Genomic DNA, 21616 nt, shown 5'->3' on the forward strand with positions numbered 1-21616 from the left:
AAAGTTTCTTGGACTTCTGGCCAACACCAAAAGGGTGGGGGGTTGGGGCCATTGAATCTTGACAGTAGAATACTTCTTGGCTCATCTATCACTAGTACCAAAAATTGGAGGGGCAGGGGGGCAGGGAAAAGAAAATTTGGAGAAAGGGGGAGGAAAATAAATTTCTGCACTTGGGAAGCAGCCTGACCTATGTAGCAGGGCTGTCTCAAAACACACGCACAAAAGGTTGGTGTCATGTAAAGTTGAAAGGCAGCTGTATCTGGTCTCCCAGGCTGGGCCAGGCAGTGGTGGCACACACCTTTAATCCCAGCAACATTCAGGAGGCAGAGGCAGGTGAATCTCTGTAAGTTCGAGGCCAGCCTGGTCTACAGAGTGAGTTCCAGGACAGGCTCCAAAGCTACAGAGAAATCCTGTCTCAAAAAAACAAAAAAATAAAAATAAACAATCATACATGCGGACCGGTGAGATGGCCCCTGGGTAGAGGTGCTTGCTGCTGAGCCAATCCCCAGGATTCGTATAGTGGGAATAGTGGAACATACTAATAAAAACTTAAACTGATTTTTAAAACAAGGCCCCCCTACTATAGTCTCCTTGATATAGGACACAAACCCACACATCTTCAGAGAGGCCAGCAAGCATGGCCCGGCCACAGCTTAAACAGGCCTTGTGGCCCTCGATACCGTAAGATGCCATGACTGGTATGATTGTTCTCTCGCTTAGGTGTGGCCTTCCTGAAGGCAGCGACACACAGATCCCCTCCCCGGCCTGGGCGCAGTGAGCAGAGGTCAGTCAGATCCTGAGAGGCCAGTGGGCTGAGGGAGTCCTGAGGGGTGGAATAGAGATGAGCCATTCCTCACTTAATGTCCCGGCACCTGTGTAAGCAAACCGTGTGACTTAGGCCTAGAGGAGGGACGGCCAGCATGACTGCTCTAATCACCTCACATACAGACTGGCACCATACCAAGATGTTTAATAGGCACTGCAGTATTCCAGCTCCCCAAAGCCCGACCCCAGGCATGGCATGTCTTTCCCATTCACCTTCAGGTAAGCCAGCAAGTGGGAGGTTCTAGCAGAGGCCTCCCAGGACTTCAAGAGCCTGGCCTTGGCTCTGGGAGTCCTGGGGTCCTCCTCATGTGCCTCCCACTCCCCAGAGAAGCAGCTTCCCCTGAAGCCCTAGCTAGGACCTGAGATCTACCAGCCTTTTTCCCACCCCACCCAGGAGACAGCTACTGGAGTACACAATCATGGAAGCAACCCTGGCCGGTGGTTCCCACTCTGGGAATCTGAGCCCTCTGTGGAGCCCCCCAGTGTCCTCCACCTGCCACTCCAGGGCCTCATCCAGAGCTGTCTGCCTCCGCTGTGCCGCCAGCCCTGGCGGCCTGATACATGCTGAGGAGGGAGGAGATGGTGCCCATGAGGCCCACCAGCCACGGAGGGAAGCGACCGGCCCACAGGACGCCTCGGGGCAGCCAGTGCACAGCGTTTGCCAGGTCAGCCAGGTTGCTGAGTAGAGTTAAAACCTCTGACCACATCCTTGCCTCCATGGCCCTCCGCTTGCTCCGGGGCAGCTGGCTGTGGGAGAGAAAGAGGAGGGAGCCACTCATCGCCTGCCCTCCCATGGCCCCAGAAAGGAGCAGGCACAGAGTGGCCCACAACCTCAATTCCACACCTTCTTTCCGGGATCCCTGGGCACGTGTAGGGCTGTGGGCATTGTCCTCATCACCCACCCTGCCATGGGATGCAGCCATGAAGGCTCAGCCTGTAGTCCTCCTTCTAACAAGCCTGTTTCCCTACCTGGGAAAGGTACTACTTCCCTCCCAGAGACTAAAGCAATGCTCTTTGAACACATACACACACACACACACACACACACACACACACACACACACACACACACACACCACCCTTTTGTAGTGATTTATCCCCTGAACCACACAAATACACACTTTTTTTTGCGGGGGGGGGGGGGGGGGGGGGGGGTGTTGTTCGAGACAGGGTTCCTCTGTGTAGCCCTGGCTGTCCTGACACTTGCTCTGTAGACCAGGTTGACTTCAAACTCACAGAAATCCTCCTGCATTAAAGGCGTGCGCTACCACACACACACACACACACACACACACCGTTTACACCCACCCTTTTGTAGTGATCTATTCCTGAACCTTTCAGCCAACGGGGTTGTTGACCATGGCCTTTCCTCGTATATGGAGAGGTGGGGAGGGGGGGGGGGGTCACTGGACCTTCAGCTGACATTCTAGTTGCTTCCTTCTGACCTCCCAGCTCTGCTGTTTGCAGTTCTGCCCTAATTGCAGGAGGTGCTATGCAGCCATGAGGAAGTTGTCATCCATGCTGGGGTAAGACTTCCCCATGATACAGCTGTTTGGGGGTCACCCACACTCCCGCTGTTTGGTTCCACAAGTTGGAATTTGACCAAACCATACTTTAGTTTGTTACTGATGTCCCAGGAAGCATGGCAGACATCCATTTTCAACTTTCCAGGGAAAGGGTTCCCACATTAGCCCTGCAAAGGTCAGCAGGGGCATGGCTGAGAGAAGTGCACTCTGTGCACCTTGCAGGAGAAAGTTAGGATGGGTACCTGGTGAAGGTGCCTGTGAGGCTCCACAGCTTCTGTCTTAGCTTCAGTGCTGTCCACAGGGACCTGCAACACAGAAGACCATAGGGATGCCCTGCCAGAGCAGCATGGCAAGCTGGGGGAGGAGGGGGTCAGCTCTCCACAGCAGCTAAGGCAGCAAGAGCCTCCACTGCCTTCAACCTAGGGAACTGAGACCAGCCACCCTCCATACTTGGCCAGCAGTGGTCCTGCTTGCAGCCTCCTGCACAGAGCTACAGGCTCACTGTGCCTTGGGAGAGAGACTTGTCGCTTTTAGGGGTGAAGTCTGGCGTTCTGTCCTAGTCAGCTTTAATTGTCAAACTGAGTTAGCCTGGAGTCACCTGAGAGGAAAGCCTTGACTGAGGGTCAGATTAGCCTGTGGGCATATCAGGGTCACGTTATTAACTAGAGAATGGAGGAAGCCCTGAGTGACAGGAGTCCTAGGTATTGTTGACTCGGCACGGCCATGTCAAAGACTGCAATGCCTTAGCCCCGCGTGAGTGGCAAAGCCTCCCGGGGGGAGAGGCCAGAGGGATGGCAAAGGTTTCCTAGAGGATCCGAGTGTGATGATTGGCCAGTGTGTACAGTAACTAGCTACCGCAGCCGCCGCCTCGCAGATGTTTAGTCTGAGGCTGCTGCCTACAGACAGTTCCTTCTGAGACCATCTGACCCCCGCCCTCTCCCCCTCCCCCTGTACCACACGTAGTAAACTGAGGTTCCTGGGTGCAGCCAGCAGTACATGCAGTGGCAGACGCCTCCACTCCACGAAAGTGCGCACATCCTGCCCGACCTCAGCCTGGCTTTTCTCTTTCTTTACTCTTTTGGTGGTGGTAGTGGCTGGATGATTTTGTTTTTGAGACAGGATCTAACTATGTAAACCTGGCTTCCCTGAAACTCACTATGTAGACCAGAGTCCCAGCTTTTCTGTCCATTCTTTAGTGTCACTGTCCTTTCTTCACTCCCTTGGCCTCCCTGGTCAGGGTTCCAGATCCAAACTCTGCAGGTCATGGCACCTGTGAGTGAGCCAGCAAGCAGCCCCTCCATGGCTCTCTGCCTTCAGTTCCTGCTCTGACTTCCCTCAACGATGGACTGTGACCTGGAAGTATAAGCCATATAAACCCTTTCCTCCCCGAGCTGGTTTTAGTCAGAGTGATTTGCCACAGCAACAGAATGAAGTTAGAACAGGTTCTCCTGTAGCACAAGCTGGCCTTGAACTTAGTGTAGGATGACCTTGAACTCCTGATCCTCTTGCCTCTACCTCCTGAGTTCTGGGATGACATGCGTGTGCCACCACGTCTAGTTTATACAGTGTTGAGGGTGGAAAACAGGGCCTTGTGCATGCTAGACAAGCACTTTACCAACTGAACCACATTCTAAGCCCAGGAGGGACTTATGACTTAACCTACATCCCACCAGAATGGACCGTGCTGTGGACCTGCCCAGTGCTCGGAGACAGCCAACAGTGTGCATGGGGATGGAGACAGCAAGCTTGGTGGGACCTCAGAGGTCAGCGGACGTCAGCAAGAAACCATAGTCATGAAAGGACATCTGGATATTGCCCAAGCATGTCAGAGGAACACACATCCAAAGGCTGGGAAGGGATTATCAGAGCCAGGCATGGTGGCACGGGCATATCATCACAGCTTCTTGGGAGGTTGAAGCAGGAGGATCCAAATTCAAGGCCTGCCTGGGATACTTAATGAGGTTCTATCTCAAAAAGTTAAATGAAGCTGGGTGGTAGTGGCACATGCCTGGGAGGCAGAGGCAGGGAGATCTCTGTGAGTTCAAGGCCAGCCTTGTCTACAGAGCGAGTTTCAGGACAGCCAGGCCTACACAGAGGAAACCCTGTCTCAAAAAGTAAAAGGAAGAGCTGTCAAGACGGCTTGGCGGGTAAAGGCCCTTGCAGCCAGGCCTGTTCCCTAAGTTGGATCCCAATATTCCCTGGGTAAAGGAAATAACTGCCCAAGTTGTCCTCTGACCTCCATACATGTGCGCATGTGCACACACACAAGTAAATGAAGTCAATAAATACAAAGAAAAAAGTGAGTAAAAAGAGGGCTGGAGAGAGAACCCTTCACCAATCAGTGCGGAGGGGACCTGGTGCTCACTGGACAACCAGCGTAGCTGAGTTAGTAAGGCCCAGGCCAGTAAGAACAGAAAGAAGAAAAAAAGATGGAGGGCCAGCAAGACGGCTCAGCAGGCAGAGGTGCTTGCCACCAAACCTAAGGACCTGAGTTCAATCCCCAGAACCCAGATGGTTCAGGGAAAGAACTAACTTCTGTAAGTTGTCCTCTGAACTCCACATGTGCACTACAGTGCACACATGTCCCCACACACAAATAATTTAAAGAAATTTAATTAAATAAAAAAATGTAAAATAAAGGGGAATGACTGAGTAATGCCATCTGAGGTTGACTTCTGGCCTCCACACACTCACACATACAGGCATAAAAGCAAAGAGAAATAAAAAATAATTAAAAAGAAAAGCAGAGAGGCGCATGGGAAATGGCCCCGTGGTTAAGAATACTTGCTTACAACCATTGGGACTTTAGTTCAGATCCCAGCGCCCACATGGCAAGCAGGACATGTAACCCCAGTACTGGGGACGGGAGAGCAGAGACGGGGGGGAGGCGGGGGGGGGGGGGGGGGGGGGGGGGGGGGGGCATTGAGGCTCGCTGGCTGCCGAAGTAGCCAAAACACAAGCTCTGGGTTCAGGCCAAGACACCCCCTCAAAGGAAACGGCCAAAAAGAGTGACAGAGGACACTCTGTGTCTCCATCTGGCCTCCGCCAGGCACATACACCTACTACATTCACACACAATCAATTAGCAAACCCATTTTTATGAGACTGGAGAAGGGACTTGGTGGGTCAGGAGCAAGTGTTTCTGCTCTTAACAGAGGGTGGATTCCATTCCCAGCACTCACGTTGGGCAGCTCACTGCAGGTCACTCCAGCCCCAGAGACTCCAACACCCTCCTTCTGGCACAGGCACTACGCTCATATGCATGAAGCCATGAACATAATTGAAAATAAAACCTTTCTTTAAAAGCTTTTCAACAATAAATACATCTTTTAAGAGAGAGGGAAAGAGAGAGAGAAGGAGAGAAGGGGTGGGAGGTGGGGCTGTCAGAAAGCAGAGAGATTCTAAGACTCTGTGGTGCTCGATCTGAAGGAGGAAGGGGCCACAAGCAAAGGGATGGGCCCTCTAGAACTGGAAAAAGGCTATGGAGCCTCCAGGGAGGGACCAGCCTTGACCCGCCTGGACTTTACCCTATGAAATTGATTTCAGGTTTCTGACCTCCAGCGCTGTAACAGATCTGTGTTGTTTTAAACAGTACATTTGTGTCCAACTGTTAGAGCAGTTACCTCACCAGAAACAAACACAGAGGGTCAAACAGCAGTGTGTGTGTGTGGGGGGGGGGGGGGTGCAGACACTGCTCGGTAGCTGAGACACTGGCTGCTCTTACAAAGGACCTGGATTGGTTCCCAGCACCCACACAGCAGCTCACAGCTGTCTGTAACTCCAGTTTCAGTGGATCCGCCATCCTCTCTTAGCTTCTGTGGGCACTGCACACACAGGGCGCACAGACATGTGTGCAGGCAAAACCCATACACAGAAAAACTTTAAAAAAAAAAAAAACATTAAGGAAGGAAACTCCAATATGTGAAGACTGGCCCCCTCCTTCGAGCCTCCTAACGAAACATGTAAGGGTTGGCACCCCTACAGCTTTGCTGAGGTTAACACCTCTTGGGGACTTCTGGTGTCCCCTCTGGCAGATGTCACATACCTGACAACTCCAAGGAGTAGAGAGAGAATCCAGAGGGCTGTGCTCAGTGTCCACCACCGAGCAGAGTCCACCTGGAGGACCTTGGCATCGGCAGCCCAGGCGACATGCTCACAAGGGTAGTACAGCTGGTCAGCCATGTTACTCAGGACAGACAGCCATCGGATGAAGATGTCCTCCTCCTGTGAAACCAAGTGGTGGGGATAGGCCTGAAAGTTAGACCTGCTCACTGCCTGACTTAGTGCCATTCTGGGCCACAAGACGTTCCCATGACCACAGTCTGTGCCCTGGTGTCTGGGCAGGACAGCCCACCTCTAACAGCTGTACAAGAAGAGAGCTCGGGGGCCCATGCAGGCCTGCCTTCCTCTGCTCATGCTCATTGGACAGCTGAGACACAGGTCTGAACTCAGGCAATAGAATTATCTGGAGAGCTGTCAAAACCCCAAGCCCTGCACCAACTGGGATAGACACCAAAGGTTTGTTGTTGCTGTTATTTCATTTTTATTTATTTATTTGGTGTGTGTGTGTGTGTGTGTGTGCGTGTGCACGTGCATGTACAAACACAGCCATGTGTATGCAGGACCTCCAAGGCCAGAACAGCATAGGACCCCTTGAAGCTGGAGAAAGAGGCATTTATGAGCTGCCGTACATGGATGCTGGGAACCCTACCTCCACCTCATAATTAAACAACAAGCACTCTTAACCACTGAGCCATCTGTCTGGCCTAAGAATTTTGTTTTAAAAATGGGATCTCATATATCCCAGGTGGTCTCAAAATCCCTATATAGCTGAGAATGATCTTAAACTCTGTGTATATGGTGTGGTGTGGTGTGTGTGTGTGTGTGTGTGTGTGTGTGTGTGTGTGTGTGTGTGTGTGTGTGTGTGTGTTATGCACTTGAGTATAAGTGCCTTTGGAGGCCAGAAGAGAATATGGGATTCTCTAGAGATGGAGTTACAGACAGTTGTGAGCTCTCTAATGTGGGAGCTGGGCATCAAACTCTGCTTTTAACTGCCAGTCCATTTCCAACCCATTTTTTGTTTTTGTTTTGTAATTCTTGGTGTGTATATGAGGGGTGTGTGTGCATTCTTGTACATGAGTACGGGTGCATGCTTGCCACAGCACTTGTGTGGCGCTGGAAGACAACCTCATTCCTTCCGTGCCTTATATTTTGACTGAGGCAGAGTCTCTTGCTTTCTGATTCCGCTCACCAAGCTAACTGTCCTTCTGGGGAGTCTCAAGTCTCCACTTCCCACCTCCCTGAAGAAATGCTAGGATCATAGACTGGCACATTCTGTGGGTTCTAGAGATTTGAACTCAGGCCCTCACAAGCACTTTAAGCTGCTGAGCCATCTCCACAGCCTGCACTGTTTTTTGAGACTGTGTCTCTCACGTCCTGAAGCTTACTAAACAGGCGAGGCTGACTGGCCAGTGCATCCTAAGGCCCCTCCTGTATGCCTCTACAGCACTGGAATCACAAGCATGAGCCACCACACTTAGTTTACAGGGGTTTGGAGACTCACACTGAGGTTCTCTGGTTGCACAACAGGCATTTCACAGACTGACTGACCATCTCCCCAGCCCAGATCTCAACCTCACATCCACCTGCCTCTGCCTCTCAAGTGCTAGGGTGATTACTACTGGAAGCCCCCACCCATGGTTCAGAGGCTTTTAAAAAGTGTGTGTGTGTGTGTGTGATGTGAGTGTGGGCATGCAGGAGGAGGCCAAAGGACAACTTTTAGGAGTGGGTTTTCTCTGTCCACTGTACGTTCCAGGGACCTAAACTCTGGTGATCAAGTTTGGGGTGTGGCTCAGCAGCAGAGCCCCTGCCTAGATTCCCCCACTGAGAGGCAGTGTGGGGGCTTAGCAGTAAAGTGCTTAAGGAACATGTACAAGGCCCCAGTTCCATGGCCAATAATAAGATCACCCAATAAGAAGCCCTTAAAATACGCACTGAGGCCATTGCTCCTAGTTCCTCGGGAAGGTCTACCCCCTCTCCCCACAGCCCCATCAACCCTGTTACCTCTGTCCCCAGGCCATACTGTTTAGTGTAGACAAACATGGCCGGGTCATCAAAGAGTCGCAAGACAGTCCTGCAATGGCTGAGCTGGGCTGACACCACCAGCAAGCGCCTTCCCACGTCAGACCTGCTGGGACATTGTTCCACTAGGACCCCACCGACGAGCTGGCAGCAGTAACCCAGTGTCCGGATCTGTGGGAGAGCAGAAGCAGTTACCACAGTCTCTTTCACTCGCTGAGCTGCAATCCCCACCACACCCAGCCATGGGCCCTCAGGATGGAACCTGGAAAGGGTTCTAAGAGTTGCCAGGCATGGTGGCACAGGCCTATACTTCTCAGAACTTGAGAGACTGAGGCAGGAGGATCACCCATAAGTTCAAGGCCAGCCTGGGCTATTGAGTGAGATCCTGTCTCAAAAAAACCAAAAAGTTCTAAGAGTCAGCAAACTTCCGACCCAAACTGAAAGGTTTTGTTTGTGTCTTTTGTTCCCTTCTTTTGGTTGCTGAGGCTGGCTCTCACTCTCACCTCACTCACCACATAGCAAGTCACTGTCATCCCCCTGCCTCAGCATTCCAGTGCTGTAATAACAGGCATGAAGCACTTTACCTGGCTACAAACTGAAAGTTTCTTTCTTTCCTTTAAAGATATAACTTTATGGTAGTTGTTGTCGATTTGAGACAAGGTCTCCTGTAGCCTAGGCTAACCACTGTCCATGGTCATGATTAGAATTGCTAACCCTCTGCTTCTACCTCCCACGTGCTGGAATGAGAGCTGTGCAACATGTTTGGAATACACGGTGCTGGGGGTGAACCCAAGGCCTCCTGCATGCTACGCAAGCACTCTACCAACGTCCCAGGCTCTCAAGAGGTTCTTTTAGAGGAGAGCGTGACATCAAAATCCAAAAAGTGCCACATAGCCAGGTGTGGTGAGGCACACCTGTCATCCCAGTGCCAGGGGAGCTGAGGCAGGAAGACAAGAAAGTTCAAGGCCAGCCGGGGCTACATAAGACCCTGCTTCAACAAAGAGAGGAGAGAGGAGGGAGGAAAGGGAAGAAAGAAGACCTGCCATGGAGAGGTCCACAGGACTGCTGGCTTGTGTCGCCAGAGGTCGAAATGGCAGGGACAAAGAAAGCACAACTATTTCTGTCTCCTGGGTTCTCTTTTGCCCACAGGCAGGGCACGAGGCTGAGAGAAAACTTCTATTCCTGGCCTAGCCAAAGCCTTAGCTGGACTGAAGGAACAGTCTAAGCGACAAAATAGTAATTTGCTTCAAACACTTTAGAGAGAAGGAAGGCATTCAATAAGAGACCTCAATCACGGAGATTCAGCAGGCTCACACCCTTGTATCTTTGTTTCTTTTGTGTTTGAGATGGTATCATGTAGCCCAAGCTGGCCTTGAACTCCTGATCTTCCCTCTATGAGGGCCGAGATCACAGGCTTGTGCCAACATATCTGGTTTATTCGGTGCTGAGGATGGGCCTCAAGGCTTTGTCTATGTTAGGAAAGCACTGGGCTACAGACTCAGCTCTTTCATTATTTCATTTGCTTGTCAGAAATCATTGCTTTCAAGCTGTGTGTGGTGATACACACTTGTCATCCCAGCAACTTGGGAGGCTGAGGTAGGAGGATATCATGTAAGACACCAGCCTGGGTTACGTACTGAGCCCCAGCAAGGCCTTGCTCCTATTGATTATAACTCCTTTTCAGCTTGGCTGTAATGGGGAACACTGTAATTTAGATGTCCAACTTAGGAGAGAAAGGGGTTGAATGTAATCGTGGAGCCACCACTAATGTCTGCCTATAAGGAACTGGTCAGGAAAACTATGCCTAACCTCAGAAGCCTAAGTGGACCAACCAAAATGCTCAAGTAGATGGAATTTTACTGTTACCAAAATATTTCAGATGCAGCACCCGCTTTGGAACATCCAAAATCCCCATGTGAGGTGTCTGTGGCAACTCAAGACATATATAGTGGCTAGGCAGATACTAAATGTCCAAATACAGGGATCTGATTGGTATGGCTGTCCATCCAAGAAACAATCTAAGTGACCAGCTACAGTGGATTTGATGCGGAGTCGTCATGGCTAGGTCCTGAAGTCTGGCCACGTTTGGCTGAAATAAACCAAGTGCCCAACTGGAGGGGATTCTGTCATAACATGAATGTTCAGCTACAGGGGAAGCCATGTAACGCGCTACCCCTATTTGAGGTTGCTCCTCCAATCCAAGAACACTGGTGACTTGGTGAGATCTTGGTCATTATTTGATTGAGCAGGGCTGGATTGGCAGGTTTGACCTCAAATGTCCAACACTAGATGAGTGTTTGTGATTGATCTGGACGAGGACCAAGGCACTAGCTAGCAAGCTAAAAAGCATTAGATTACATTCCTAAAGCTAGCCCCCAAGGTCTAGTCCCTTATTTGGCCACTTCCTCCTCCTGAGGCTGACTACCAAGGTCCAGCTATCAGAGTATTGAAGTCCAGCAATCAAAAGCCCCCTTCAGCTGCCCTAATTAGCATGTCCAATTAAAATCAAGCACCTCATCCTAACAAGGGGGTTTTCCTTTAACCCTTATAAACTGCCATTTGCCTATGGGCCACATCTGTCTCCTCTCTATCCAGAGGCAGTCCTCTGTCCCGGCAGGACAAATACTCCTTCCCCCCTCTCCCTGTTCCCTCCCCCTCTCCCTCCTCCTCTGTCTCCTGTCTTTGTCTCTCTTTCCCTGCCCTTTGTCCTCCTGGGGTAAAGAAATCTTTGTGCTGAGAACTTGGTCTTGGGGTGTGTTGTACCGACACCGGTCCCTTTAGGAACTCCTCTCTGCCCTCAGTTTCCCTGTCTCTGAGCTCTGACCAAACTCCAGGTCACTCCGGCCCAGCACGGACCCAAGCCTCCTCTCACCAGGCGGTCCCGGCCCCTGTAGGACTCCAGCGAGGAAGCCAGACTGTTCAGCAGCGCCATGGCAACTCGATCATGACGCCACCAGGGGCGGGGTCGAAACTCCTTCCGGAAAGGGCTGAAGGCTGGCGCAGGCGCAGCAGCTGCCCTTTGTCCCAGTACTGGCGCCTTGTCAGCGTGCAAACCTGAACCCAGTGTGCAAAAGTGTTGCTGGTACGTGTGTACTTCCTGGCCCAGGCACGCAGAATGACCTTCACCCAGACTGAGCCTGTTGCAATCCGCTCCACGGCTGCTCAGGCTGCTCCACAAGCAAAATGTTTCAAAATTAATCATTGTCCACGTTAAAAAAAAAAAAAAAAAATCCAAGCAAAAGCATGTGTCAGACCCACCCGAAAGGGATTTCTCCTTAAAAGCGGGCTGCACTTGTGGCCTGCTTTATCGGCTTGTCTGTAGTGAGCTTGTGTGACTGGTGTACTCTCAGAACAAGGCATCTTGATTTTCATTTTCTTTGAGGAGGATCAGGTTGTTTGGTTGTTTGTCCTGTAGCTCGGGAGCTATCCTCGGATTCACCATGTACTCAGGCTGGCCTTAAATTGCTGACTCTGTCTCCCGAATGACAGGCATTTGACACAAGGCTGCAAGGCATCCCTAGACGTTATTAGAAGAAAATGAGCTGGGCATGGTGACCCACGCCTTTAATCCCAGCAGTCAGGAGGCAGAGGATCTCTGAGTTCTAGGCCAGCCAGATCTACTTAGGGAGCTCCAGGATAGCCAGGACTGCATAGAGAGACCCTGTCTCACAAAAAAAAAAAAAAAAAAAAAAAAAAAAGCTAACAAAAAGCAGAAAGAAAAGACCTACGGCAAGCTGTCTTCTGACCTCCCAATTACACCTTTTCACGTGGGGTGTGTGTGTGTGTGTGTGAACAACAACAAATTATACAAAGATCTCTCTTTTCCAGGAAGGACAAAGGTTGATCACTTAAAGGCATTAGATCCATATCTACCTGGAGATGGCACCGGAGGATTCAATTTAACAAGCTGGGTTTTTGGGGGGAAGGTGCAGGGTAGAGTGGAGGGGACTACACCGGTATTTTAAGTGTTTGTTACCAGACAGGATCTTATGCAATCCAGGCTGGCCAAATTTGTAGCCAAAACTGGCCTTGGATTCCTGATCCTCTTGCCTCCCCCTCCAAAGTGTTGGGATGACAGGTAAGGGCTCCACCAAGTCCTGTTTGTGCAGTGCTGGGGGTGGAACCAGGGCTTCAAGCTTGCCAAGCACATGCCCAGCCCCCAGAACAGTCTTCTTAAAGTGACAAAGGAGAGTCTCTCAGGGTGATGAGTTAGGAGTAGGTGGATAAAGGACAGGTAAAGGCTGGTTAGTAAGGCTTACTGAGTAGGAGGTTGGGGGTAGAGCTCAGCTGGAAGAGGGAAGACACAGAAAAGATCTAAGAACGATTTCACCCAAGTCTAACACGGCGAAGTTGAGGTTTCCTACAGAAACATGGGTTACTCAAAGGCATCCCTGAAAAGCCGTCCCAGCCTGGAGGACGATCACGAAAGCTGCATGCCGGAGCTTCCAGCTCAACTGGTAGGCAGCCTAGCCACTCAGAATCTCCTCTCCCCAACAATTGTTACTGTTTACTTGGGCAAGCACAGGACCCTGTGTACGAGTGCAGAAGGGAGCATTGGCTCCCCTGGAGCTAAAGTTACAGACAGTTGTGAGCTGCCTGGTACCTGAACTCTGGTCCTCTGTAGGAGGCATATGTTCTTAACTGGTGGGACATCTCTTCAGCCCTTGTTTGTTTCTATAACAGCAGTTCTCAACCTTCCTAAAACTGAGACCCTTGAATACAGTTCCTCATGTGGTAACCCCCAACCATAAAACTATTTTTGTTGCTATTTCACAACTGTATTTTTTACTACTGTTAATGAATTGTAATGTTAATATCTGATATGTGACCCCTGTGTGGGTCTTGACCCACAGGTTGAGAACATTGGTTTAAAAGGGGAAGTAAGTGAAAGCAGGTGAGATCATCAGGAATGTGCCCTGGACAGGGATACTGGTATCCAGGCCTGTTTCTGTCTCCCTTCGCTTCCTGGAATTCATGGAGACTCTGGCCTTCATGTGATGATTCCCATAAGCCCAAAGCAGTAAAGCCGGGAGACTAAAGCCTCTATGACCATCAACTAAGATAACTCTGTCCCTCTAACAAGCTGATTGCATGTTGTTACAATAATGGAAAGCTAATACAGTGGCCATATGTATATGTCTCTTTGACTAATCTTCTTTTCCCTTAGGTTTGCTACCATGATAACATGGATCAGAATTCCATCTCTTTTCTGGAGGTGAATACTATTCCACTTGATAGACATACCACAATGGGTTTATCCAGTCACCCATTGGGACTTTTGGGCTCAGTCTACCTTTTGGCCCTTATGAACAAAGATGTTATGAACACTCATGGATATACATTTGTTCAAGTCCCTGGTTTCAATCCCAGGGATGGAATTACTGACTTATATGGTGATTATTTCTTTTCTCTTCTTGATTTTTTTGGGGGTGGGGTGGTTGGTTATTGTTGTTGTTGTTGTTGTTGTGTGTATGTGTGTGTGTGTCTTGCTAGGGGTAGAACCTAGGACCTTGCCCTTGGTAGGCAATACTCCTATACACTCCAAACCCTGTGTTTAACTTTCAAAAATTGATTTTACATTTTATTTATTTAATGTATATGTGCATGCACATGTACACACACATGTAAGTATGCCACTGAACATGTGTGGAAGTCAAAGTACAACTGTAACAGGAATCTTAAAAGGTCTTATTAATAGAAAACCTGGAGCCAAACATTGGAGTGAAAGCTGAAAGATCAGAGAAGCAGAACAAGCCAGCCACAAACTCTTACCTCTGGGAAATCCTCAGTCTCAAGAGCGTGAGTTCCTGTTTCCTCATGCCCTATATACTTTTCTGTGTCCTGCCATATTACTTCCTGGGATTAAAGGCGTGTGTCCTTCCCAAGCAAAGACATGAGATCTCCAGTGCTGGGATTAAAGGCATGTGCCACCACGCCCGGCTCTGTTCCCAGTGTGGCCTTCAACTCACAGAGATCCAGACGGATCTCTGCCTCAGGAGTGACAGGATTAAGGGTGTGTGCCACCACTGCCTGACCTCTGTGTCTAATTTGGTGGCTGGCTCTGTCCTCTGATCCCCAGAGGAGTTTATTAGGGTACATAATGTATCCCCACATACACCTTCCAGGAGTCAGCTGGGTCTCAACTCAGGTCTTTACCAGGCACCTTTCCCTGGTGAGACATCGCACTGGCTCCAGGTTTCTGAGGGATAGCCACACTGTTTCCCAGAGCAGCTGTGCTCTTTCACACCTCCATCCACAGTGCTCTGGGACTGGAGCCTCCCCAGTGTGTAACACTTTCTTTATTCTGACAGCCAGGCTAGCAGAAGTAAAGTGGTCCCCATGTTGCGTTTTCCTACCTGAATAATTGATTCTCTTTTTTCTTTCTTTCTTTTTCTTTTTTTTTCTTTTTTTTTTTTTTTTTTTTTTTGGTTTTTTGAGACAGGGTTTCTCTGTGTAGTTTTGGTGCCTGTCCTGGATCTCGCTCTGTAGATCAGATCAGGCTGGCCTCGAACTCACAGAACTCCACCTGGCTCTGCCTCCGGAGTGTTGGGATCAAAGGCGTGCGCCGCCGCCGCCGCCGCCGCCGCCACCGCCCCACCTCCCAGAACTGATTCATATTTGAAAGACATCTCCTGTCCATCTCAACCTCTATTCCTCTCTCCCTTCTGCCTCCCTCCCCGCCTCCCACTCCTAACCACATCTTTTCCCTCCTGTTCCTTCAAATGACGCATCTTTCTGCCTCGGGGCCTGTGCACGGTAGTTTCCTCTACCAGAATGTTTTCCCTCTAGATACTTAGATGGCTTCTGCCTTTTCATATTGTCTTAAATTTCTTACCCACTTTCATGTTTGAAACAGGGTCTCACTCTACAGCCTGTGCTCACCTTGCATACATGATTCTTGGGCCTCTGCCTAAATGTCACCATCTTACGGAGCCTTCCTCATCACACCTTCTGAATATTCCTTGCACCTTTATTTTCCTCCTTAGCTATTTCTTGGTTGAGCGCTGATGGGTGGGGATACACATGTGTGCACACTCGTGTAGAGCCCAGACAGCCATGTTTTCTACTTTATTTTTAAGATAGGGTCTCTCACTGGCCTGGAACTCACCCATTAGGTTAGGCCAGCTAGTTGTGGAGTCCCAAGGATCCCTATGTCTCTGCCTCCCTGGTGCTGGAATTATAAGCATTCTACCACATCCTGCTTTTTAAATACAAGTCCAGGGGATTGAACTTGTATCCTTATGCTTACATAGCCAGCCCTCTGCCAACTGAGCCACTCCCCAGCCCCTGAGACAGGCTGTGCTGAACTTGCTGTGTAGCAGAGGATGTACACACGGATGACAGGTGTGTACAACGCCTGACTCTGGGATTTTTGTGGTTGTTTACTTAATGGAGACAGGTGTAAGGATTATGTCCTTAATTACGTCACCAGCCTGCGACAGCGTCCCAGCCTAAAAAGCGGGTGTGCCCTCTGTGCCCTCTCTTTTCCGCACTCTCTCCTTCTGGATTCTCCCCCCTCCACTCGGTCTCTCTCTCTCTCTCTCCCTCTCTCTCCCAATAAAACTCTAGAAAGGTAACCGTGGTTCGTGATTCTTCTGTCACCGATACATCCAGCACTCTCCTCCATTGGCATCGCCGCTTAACCAACAACAGGGTCTCCTCACTTTGTAGCTCTGGATGGCCTGAAACTCACTATATGTCCCAGGATGGGCTCACTTGCAGCTGTCCTCCTGCAAATTCCAGGTGAGCACAGCCATGTTCACAAAGATCCCTTGAATATGTTCTCTCCCCAATGGCCTGTGTCTGCATGATGCTTTCTCTGAACCCCCTGAATGCTGCCAGGCTCTCCGCAGCACCCCCACCCCCACCACTACCATCATTCTCCACCCTGAAACACAGCTTTGAATTTTGCAGGCCATGCCTGGCTCTCGCAGCACCTCCCAGATGGTGAAGAATTGGGCTTGATTGACCTTTGAGAAAATACTTAGGCTGCCCTGGCCTTCCTAGCTGGCCTTGGAGTTGCCAGGCACAGTCTGGCAGTCACCACTGGTCCCCAGCCAATGTCCTCCTCCCCAACACAGAATGCCCACATGAGACAAGGCCACCCTGTTATCGTGTCTCTAAGCACAGGCAGCATGCACAGCTGAGCCCAGATGGGAGGGGCCCCACCCTCTGTTCTTTTTGCATTTATTTATTGTGGATGTGGGTGGGTGGGCATGAGGGTGCTGTGGTGTGCATGTGACTGTCTAACAACGTTCAGGGGGTTCTCTCCCTCCACCACAGGAGTCCCAGGGGTCTAACTCAGTCACCAGGCTTGGTGGCAAGCACCTTTATCCTCTGAGCCATCTCACCAACCCCACACCTCTGTTCCTAGTTTATGAGAGTACCTGATTTCCTCCACCCATCACAGCTTCATCCCTGCTTCATTTCTTTGTGATTCTTCCTTAAAACGATTCAGAGACTCAAGTAACACATAGATTCATGCACACTAGGCAAGCACCCTACTGATAAGATCTACCCCCCACCCCCACCCCCGAGATCTGCCCTCCAAGCCTGCATTTCCAGCAACAGGAGAACGAGGAGGAAACGTTTGTGTCTGGCTGGCTGGACCAAAGCCCTGGGGTGGGTTGGAGGCTGGGAGTAGAGCTGGCCTCAACCCAGGGGACAAATGCCACAATTGGCTGGAACTGCTTTTGTGGGATGAAAACCACCCAAATTGCTCTGGTGTTTCTTATAACTTCAGCTTTTACTTTTCTAGACAGGGTCTCAGCAAGTAGCTCTGGCTAGCCTGAAATCCTCTATGTAGACAAGACTGTCTCAGACTCACAGAGAGCCACCTCCTTCTGCTTCCTGAATTCTGGGATTAAAGATGTACCACATGCCTGGCCTTCAGCTTTACAAAAAAAAAAAGTTTCCTCTCTCTCTCTCTCTCTCTCTCTCTCTCTCTCTCTCTCTCTCTCTCTCTCTCTCTCTCTGTGTGTGTGTGGGGGGGGGGTGTTCTTTTTAACAGGTTTTAATAAAGTATAATTTTTGGTTTTTCAAGACAGGGTTTCTCTGTGTAGCCCTGGCTGTCCTGGAACTCACTGGAACCAGGCTGGCCTCGAACTTGTGGAGATCCACCTGCCTCTGCCTCCCAAGTGCTGGGATTAAAGGTGTGTGCCACCACTGCGTGGCTTTTTTTTTTTTTTAAGACAAGGTGTCACTATGTAGAGCAGGCTGGTCTCGAACTTGTGGTGACTCCTCCTGACTCTCCTGAGATTACAATGCTGGGATTACAGGTGCATTTACCACCTTGCCTGGTTTACTAGCAGAGCAGTTGCCTACCAATACAGGAGAGCCTGAGCTCCACCCACGCAATGAAAAAAAGAAGAAAGAAAAACATCTAGGCAAGTGTCGGTGTTGCAGCTCTGTAACCCAGGTGAGCTTCAACCCCAGCAAGAAAGCCCCACTTCCTTCTCTCCCTGAAAACTCTCATACAAAACAAATCCTCTACATCCTTTCTAAAACACCCCAACACACACACACACACACACACACACACACACACACACACACACACATACACACACACACACACACACTGACAAGTCAAATTCATCAGACTGCATTTAACCAAGAGTATATTTCCAAGCAACCATTTGGTGGTTTGGGTAATAAGGAAACATCCATTTAAAAGGTACCTTGGGGGACAGGGACTGTAGCTTAGTGGGTAGTGTTTGCTTAGCATGCATCAAGCCCTGGGTTCCATCCCTAGCACCACATAAAGTGGACATGGTGGTGCACATCTGTCATCCCAGCACTGAGGAGGTGGAAGCAGGACTCCAAAGTCATCCTTGACTGTACCACAAGTTGGAGAGCAGCCTGGGCTTCATGAGACCTGTCTCAAAAATAAACAGTTCAGTGGATAAAGGCACTTGCCTCCAAGCCTGATGACCCACATGATGACCTAATCCCCAGGACCCATATGGTAGAAGGAGAGAACTGACTCCCCAGAATTGTTCCCTAATATCCACAGACCACCATGGAACACACCCAAATATATACGAATAAATGTGTCTAGTTCCATTTATATTTCTGTGGTTTAAATACTCTGAAAAAAAAAAAGCAACTTAGGGGAGAAAGAATGTATTTCAGTTGACAGTTCCAGGTTACTGTCCATCATTATGAATGCAAGGTAGGAACGTCAAACAGCTGCTACCATCACATCTGCCGCTGACAGCAAAGAGAAATAAATGCATGGCCTCACTTTCTTGCATTAGTTTCTCCACATTGTATTATACATTCCAGGACCCTCTATCTAGGGAATGTTGCCACCCACAGTGGACTGAGTCTTTCCACATCAATTAAGACAACCCGGTACAGACATGTCCACAGGTCAACTGGATCTACACAGTGCCTCACTGAGACTCTTTTCACAAGTGATTCTAGGTTGTGTCAATTAAGTTGACAGTTAAAGCTAACCCTCACAAAATGTAATTTTTAAACAATTAGAGCCAGGCAGTGGTGGTGAACATCTTTAATTCCAGCACTCAGGAGGCGGAGGTGGACCGATCTCTGAGTTGAGGCCAGCCTGGTCTACAGAGTGAGTTTCATGACAGCCAAGGGATACATAGAGAAACCTTGTCTTGAAAAACCAGAAAAAAAAAAGAAAAACCAATAAATAAGTAAATAAATAAATAAATAACCAAACAGTTTTTTTTTTTAAAAGGGAATTAAATTTTAAAAAGGTTCTCTGGCAGTCTGTGAGCCCTAGAATGACAAGAAGGGGCCAGTGACTGAAGGACATCAGTCCCTGTGTGCGGTGTCAAGATAGAGATTAAAAGAAAAACTTTAAAAATAATAGCCAACAGTCACACCGCTTCTTCTAAATTCATCACTATTATCCATTCTGTGTAGTTGGAGTTTTCTCCAGTCCCACTCAGACCCAAGTAAACACACAGAGACTTATATTACTTATAAACTGTATGGCCGTGGCAGGCTTCTTGCTATCTAGTTCTTATATCTTAAATTAACCCATTTCTATAAATCTATACCTTGCCATGTGTCTCGTGGCTTACCAGTACTTTTACATCTTACTTCTCATGGCGACAGTGGCTGGCAGCGACTCCTGACTCAGCCTTCCACTTCCCAGAATTCTCCTCTTTGCTTGTCCTGCCTATACTATACTTTCTGCCTGGCTACTGGCCAATCAGCATTTTATTTATCCATCAATCAGAGCAACACATTCACAACATACAGAAAGACATCCCCAGCAATTCTGTTTCCTAGATCAACAAAACTGAGGCTCTGAAAACTCAAATTGCTTGCCTGAGTCTCTGACAGAATTCAAACCCAGGTCCTCCGGCTGCCCCCAGAGGCAGTAGGATACCTTGTGACAACATCACCTGGGGGAACTCTTGAGGTCACAATGTCACAATGAGCTGGACTAGACCACCTTGGGTTAACCTTTAGAAAGGACCAGAAGACCATCCCCTGGGATGACCAGGACCAGAGGGAGTCTGAGGGACCAGACGGGCACTAAGTTCAAGATTCATTAACCCAGTGAAGTAGGTCTGTGTTCTTGTCCCTGATCCCCTCAGTATTAGGGACTGAACCAAGGATCTCACTAGGCACACACTCAACAACCACCGAGCTGAAGCTTTAACCTGAGACAGGGCTGCATGTAGCCTAGGCTGGCCTCCAACTTGCTGTGTAGTCAAGGGTGACCCTGAATTTCTCATCTTCTAACCTTGGATTATAGGTGTGTTACCATGACTGGTTTGTGCTGTGCTGGGGAATGGAACCAGGGCTTCCTGCATGCTAGATGAACACTACCAGCTCCTGTGGTGCAGAGTCCCTTATTTCATTTATTCATTGGCCCAGGTTGATCTCAAACTCACATTTAAGGTTGAGCCTGAACTTTTCATTCTCCTGACTCTACCTTCTAAATTCTGGAATCACTGACACAAAGCCAGCTGATTGTGTGTGTGTGTGTGTGTGTGTGTAGGCTAGAGGACAATCTTAGGTGTCATTCTCAAAATTGCCTTAAGACAAGGTCTCTCACTAGCTCAGAGCTCATTGATTTAGCTAGGCTGGGTACCAGTGAGCCTCAGGAAACCGCCCTGTCTCTGCCAGTTAACAAGGGTGCTGGGTATCATAGACTGATCCAATCTTCAGCTCTTGTTTTGTTTTCTTTTTGAGACAATACCTTATGTAGTCCGGTCTAACCTTGAGGTTCTCCATGCAGATAAAAACGACCTTGAATTTCTAATCCTCCAGCCCCTGCCGTCAGATTGCTGGGATGACAAGCCTGTACCACCACACCTGGTTTATGCAGGGTTGAGGCTCCAACCCAATGCATGCTGGGCAAGCATCCTGCCAATGTACCAGAATGCTAGCCCAATACATGTCCTTTTCTTTCCTGTTACTTATATTTATTTTCATGTGCTGCAGAATCAAGCACCTAATGTATGCTTTTTAAAGAGTTCAATGTGAGCACATAGCGGGCTGAAGGCAGGAAGGGGCTTTCTGGAGGAGGTGAGCCTGGAAGCCAGGAATGATGGTGGACAGTCAGGGTCTCTAAGTAGCAACAAGGAAGATGGAGGAGGCAGCTCTGTTCCAAGACCCAACTGGCTGAGCAGCAGGTTGACCGTTCAAAGCTGAAGGCAGAAGAAGAAGAAGCCTGAGCAGCTGATCACATGGCATTTGTAGCTACCAGTACTTGTGCTCAGCTCACGTCCCCATTTATACTAGAGGTTCTTAACCTGCCTAACGCTGCAACCCCTTTAACACCTCATATGGTGACCCCCAACCATAAAATTATTTTCGTTGTTACTTCATAATTTTTTGTCCATCATCCAGGGAAGTCAGAGCAGGATCCTGGAGGCAGGGGCTGATACAGAGGCCATAGAGGAGTACTGATTACTGGTTTGCTCCTCATGGCCTGCTCAGCCTTATAGAACCCAGGATGCCTGCCCAGGATGGTCCCACTCACGGTGGCTTGGCCCTCCCACATCAATCATCAATGAAAAAAATATACCACAGGTCAACCTAGTGGAGCATTTTCTCAACTAACTTTTCCTCTTCTACAAGGGCTCTAGCTTGTGTCCAATTGACATAAAACTACCGGGCACAGTACCACAAAACCTCTATACAGTAGGAGCCAAGTAAGAGACTGTCTTTTTCCTCTTCGTGGGGTCAGACCA

The 21616-nt window shown here is 49.3% G+C and overlaps 1 protein-coding gene across 2 annotated transcripts; it reads right to left on the minus strand.

Annotated features, from left to right (window-relative positions):
• Positions 1–947: 947 nt before the first annotated feature.
• On the minus strand, positions 948–11422 carry Pex11g (peroxisomal biogenesis factor 11 gamma). Of its 2 annotated transcripts, none has more exons than XM_052754637.1 (5): positions 11305–11422; positions 8415–8603; positions 6397–6575; positions 2594–2656; positions 948–1572 (listed from the first exon to the last, which is right to left on the minus strand). In XM_052754637.1, exons 1-5 carry the CDS (start codon positions 11362–11364, stop codon positions 1335–1337), a joined length of 729 nt encoding a protein of 242 aa, XP_052610597.1. In that variant the 5' UTR covers positions 11365–11422; the 3' UTR covers positions 948–1334. The 2 variants fall into 2 exon arrangements, with proteins under 2 accessions (XP_052610597.1, XP_052610598.1); XM_052754638.1 differs by having other exon boundaries at positions 11289–11361.
• Positions 11423–21616: the final 10194 nt, after the last annotated feature.

The sequence above is a fragment of the Peromyscus californicus genome, unplaced genomic scaffold (assembly GCF_007827085.1).
Source record: "Peromyscus californicus insignis strain IS unplaced genomic scaffold, ASM782708v3 Scaffold_2__1_contigs__length_46816999, whole genome shotgun sequence".
Classification (NCBI taxonomy): Eukaryota; Metazoa; Chordata; class Mammalia; order Rodentia; family Cricetidae; genus Peromyscus; species Peromyscus californicus.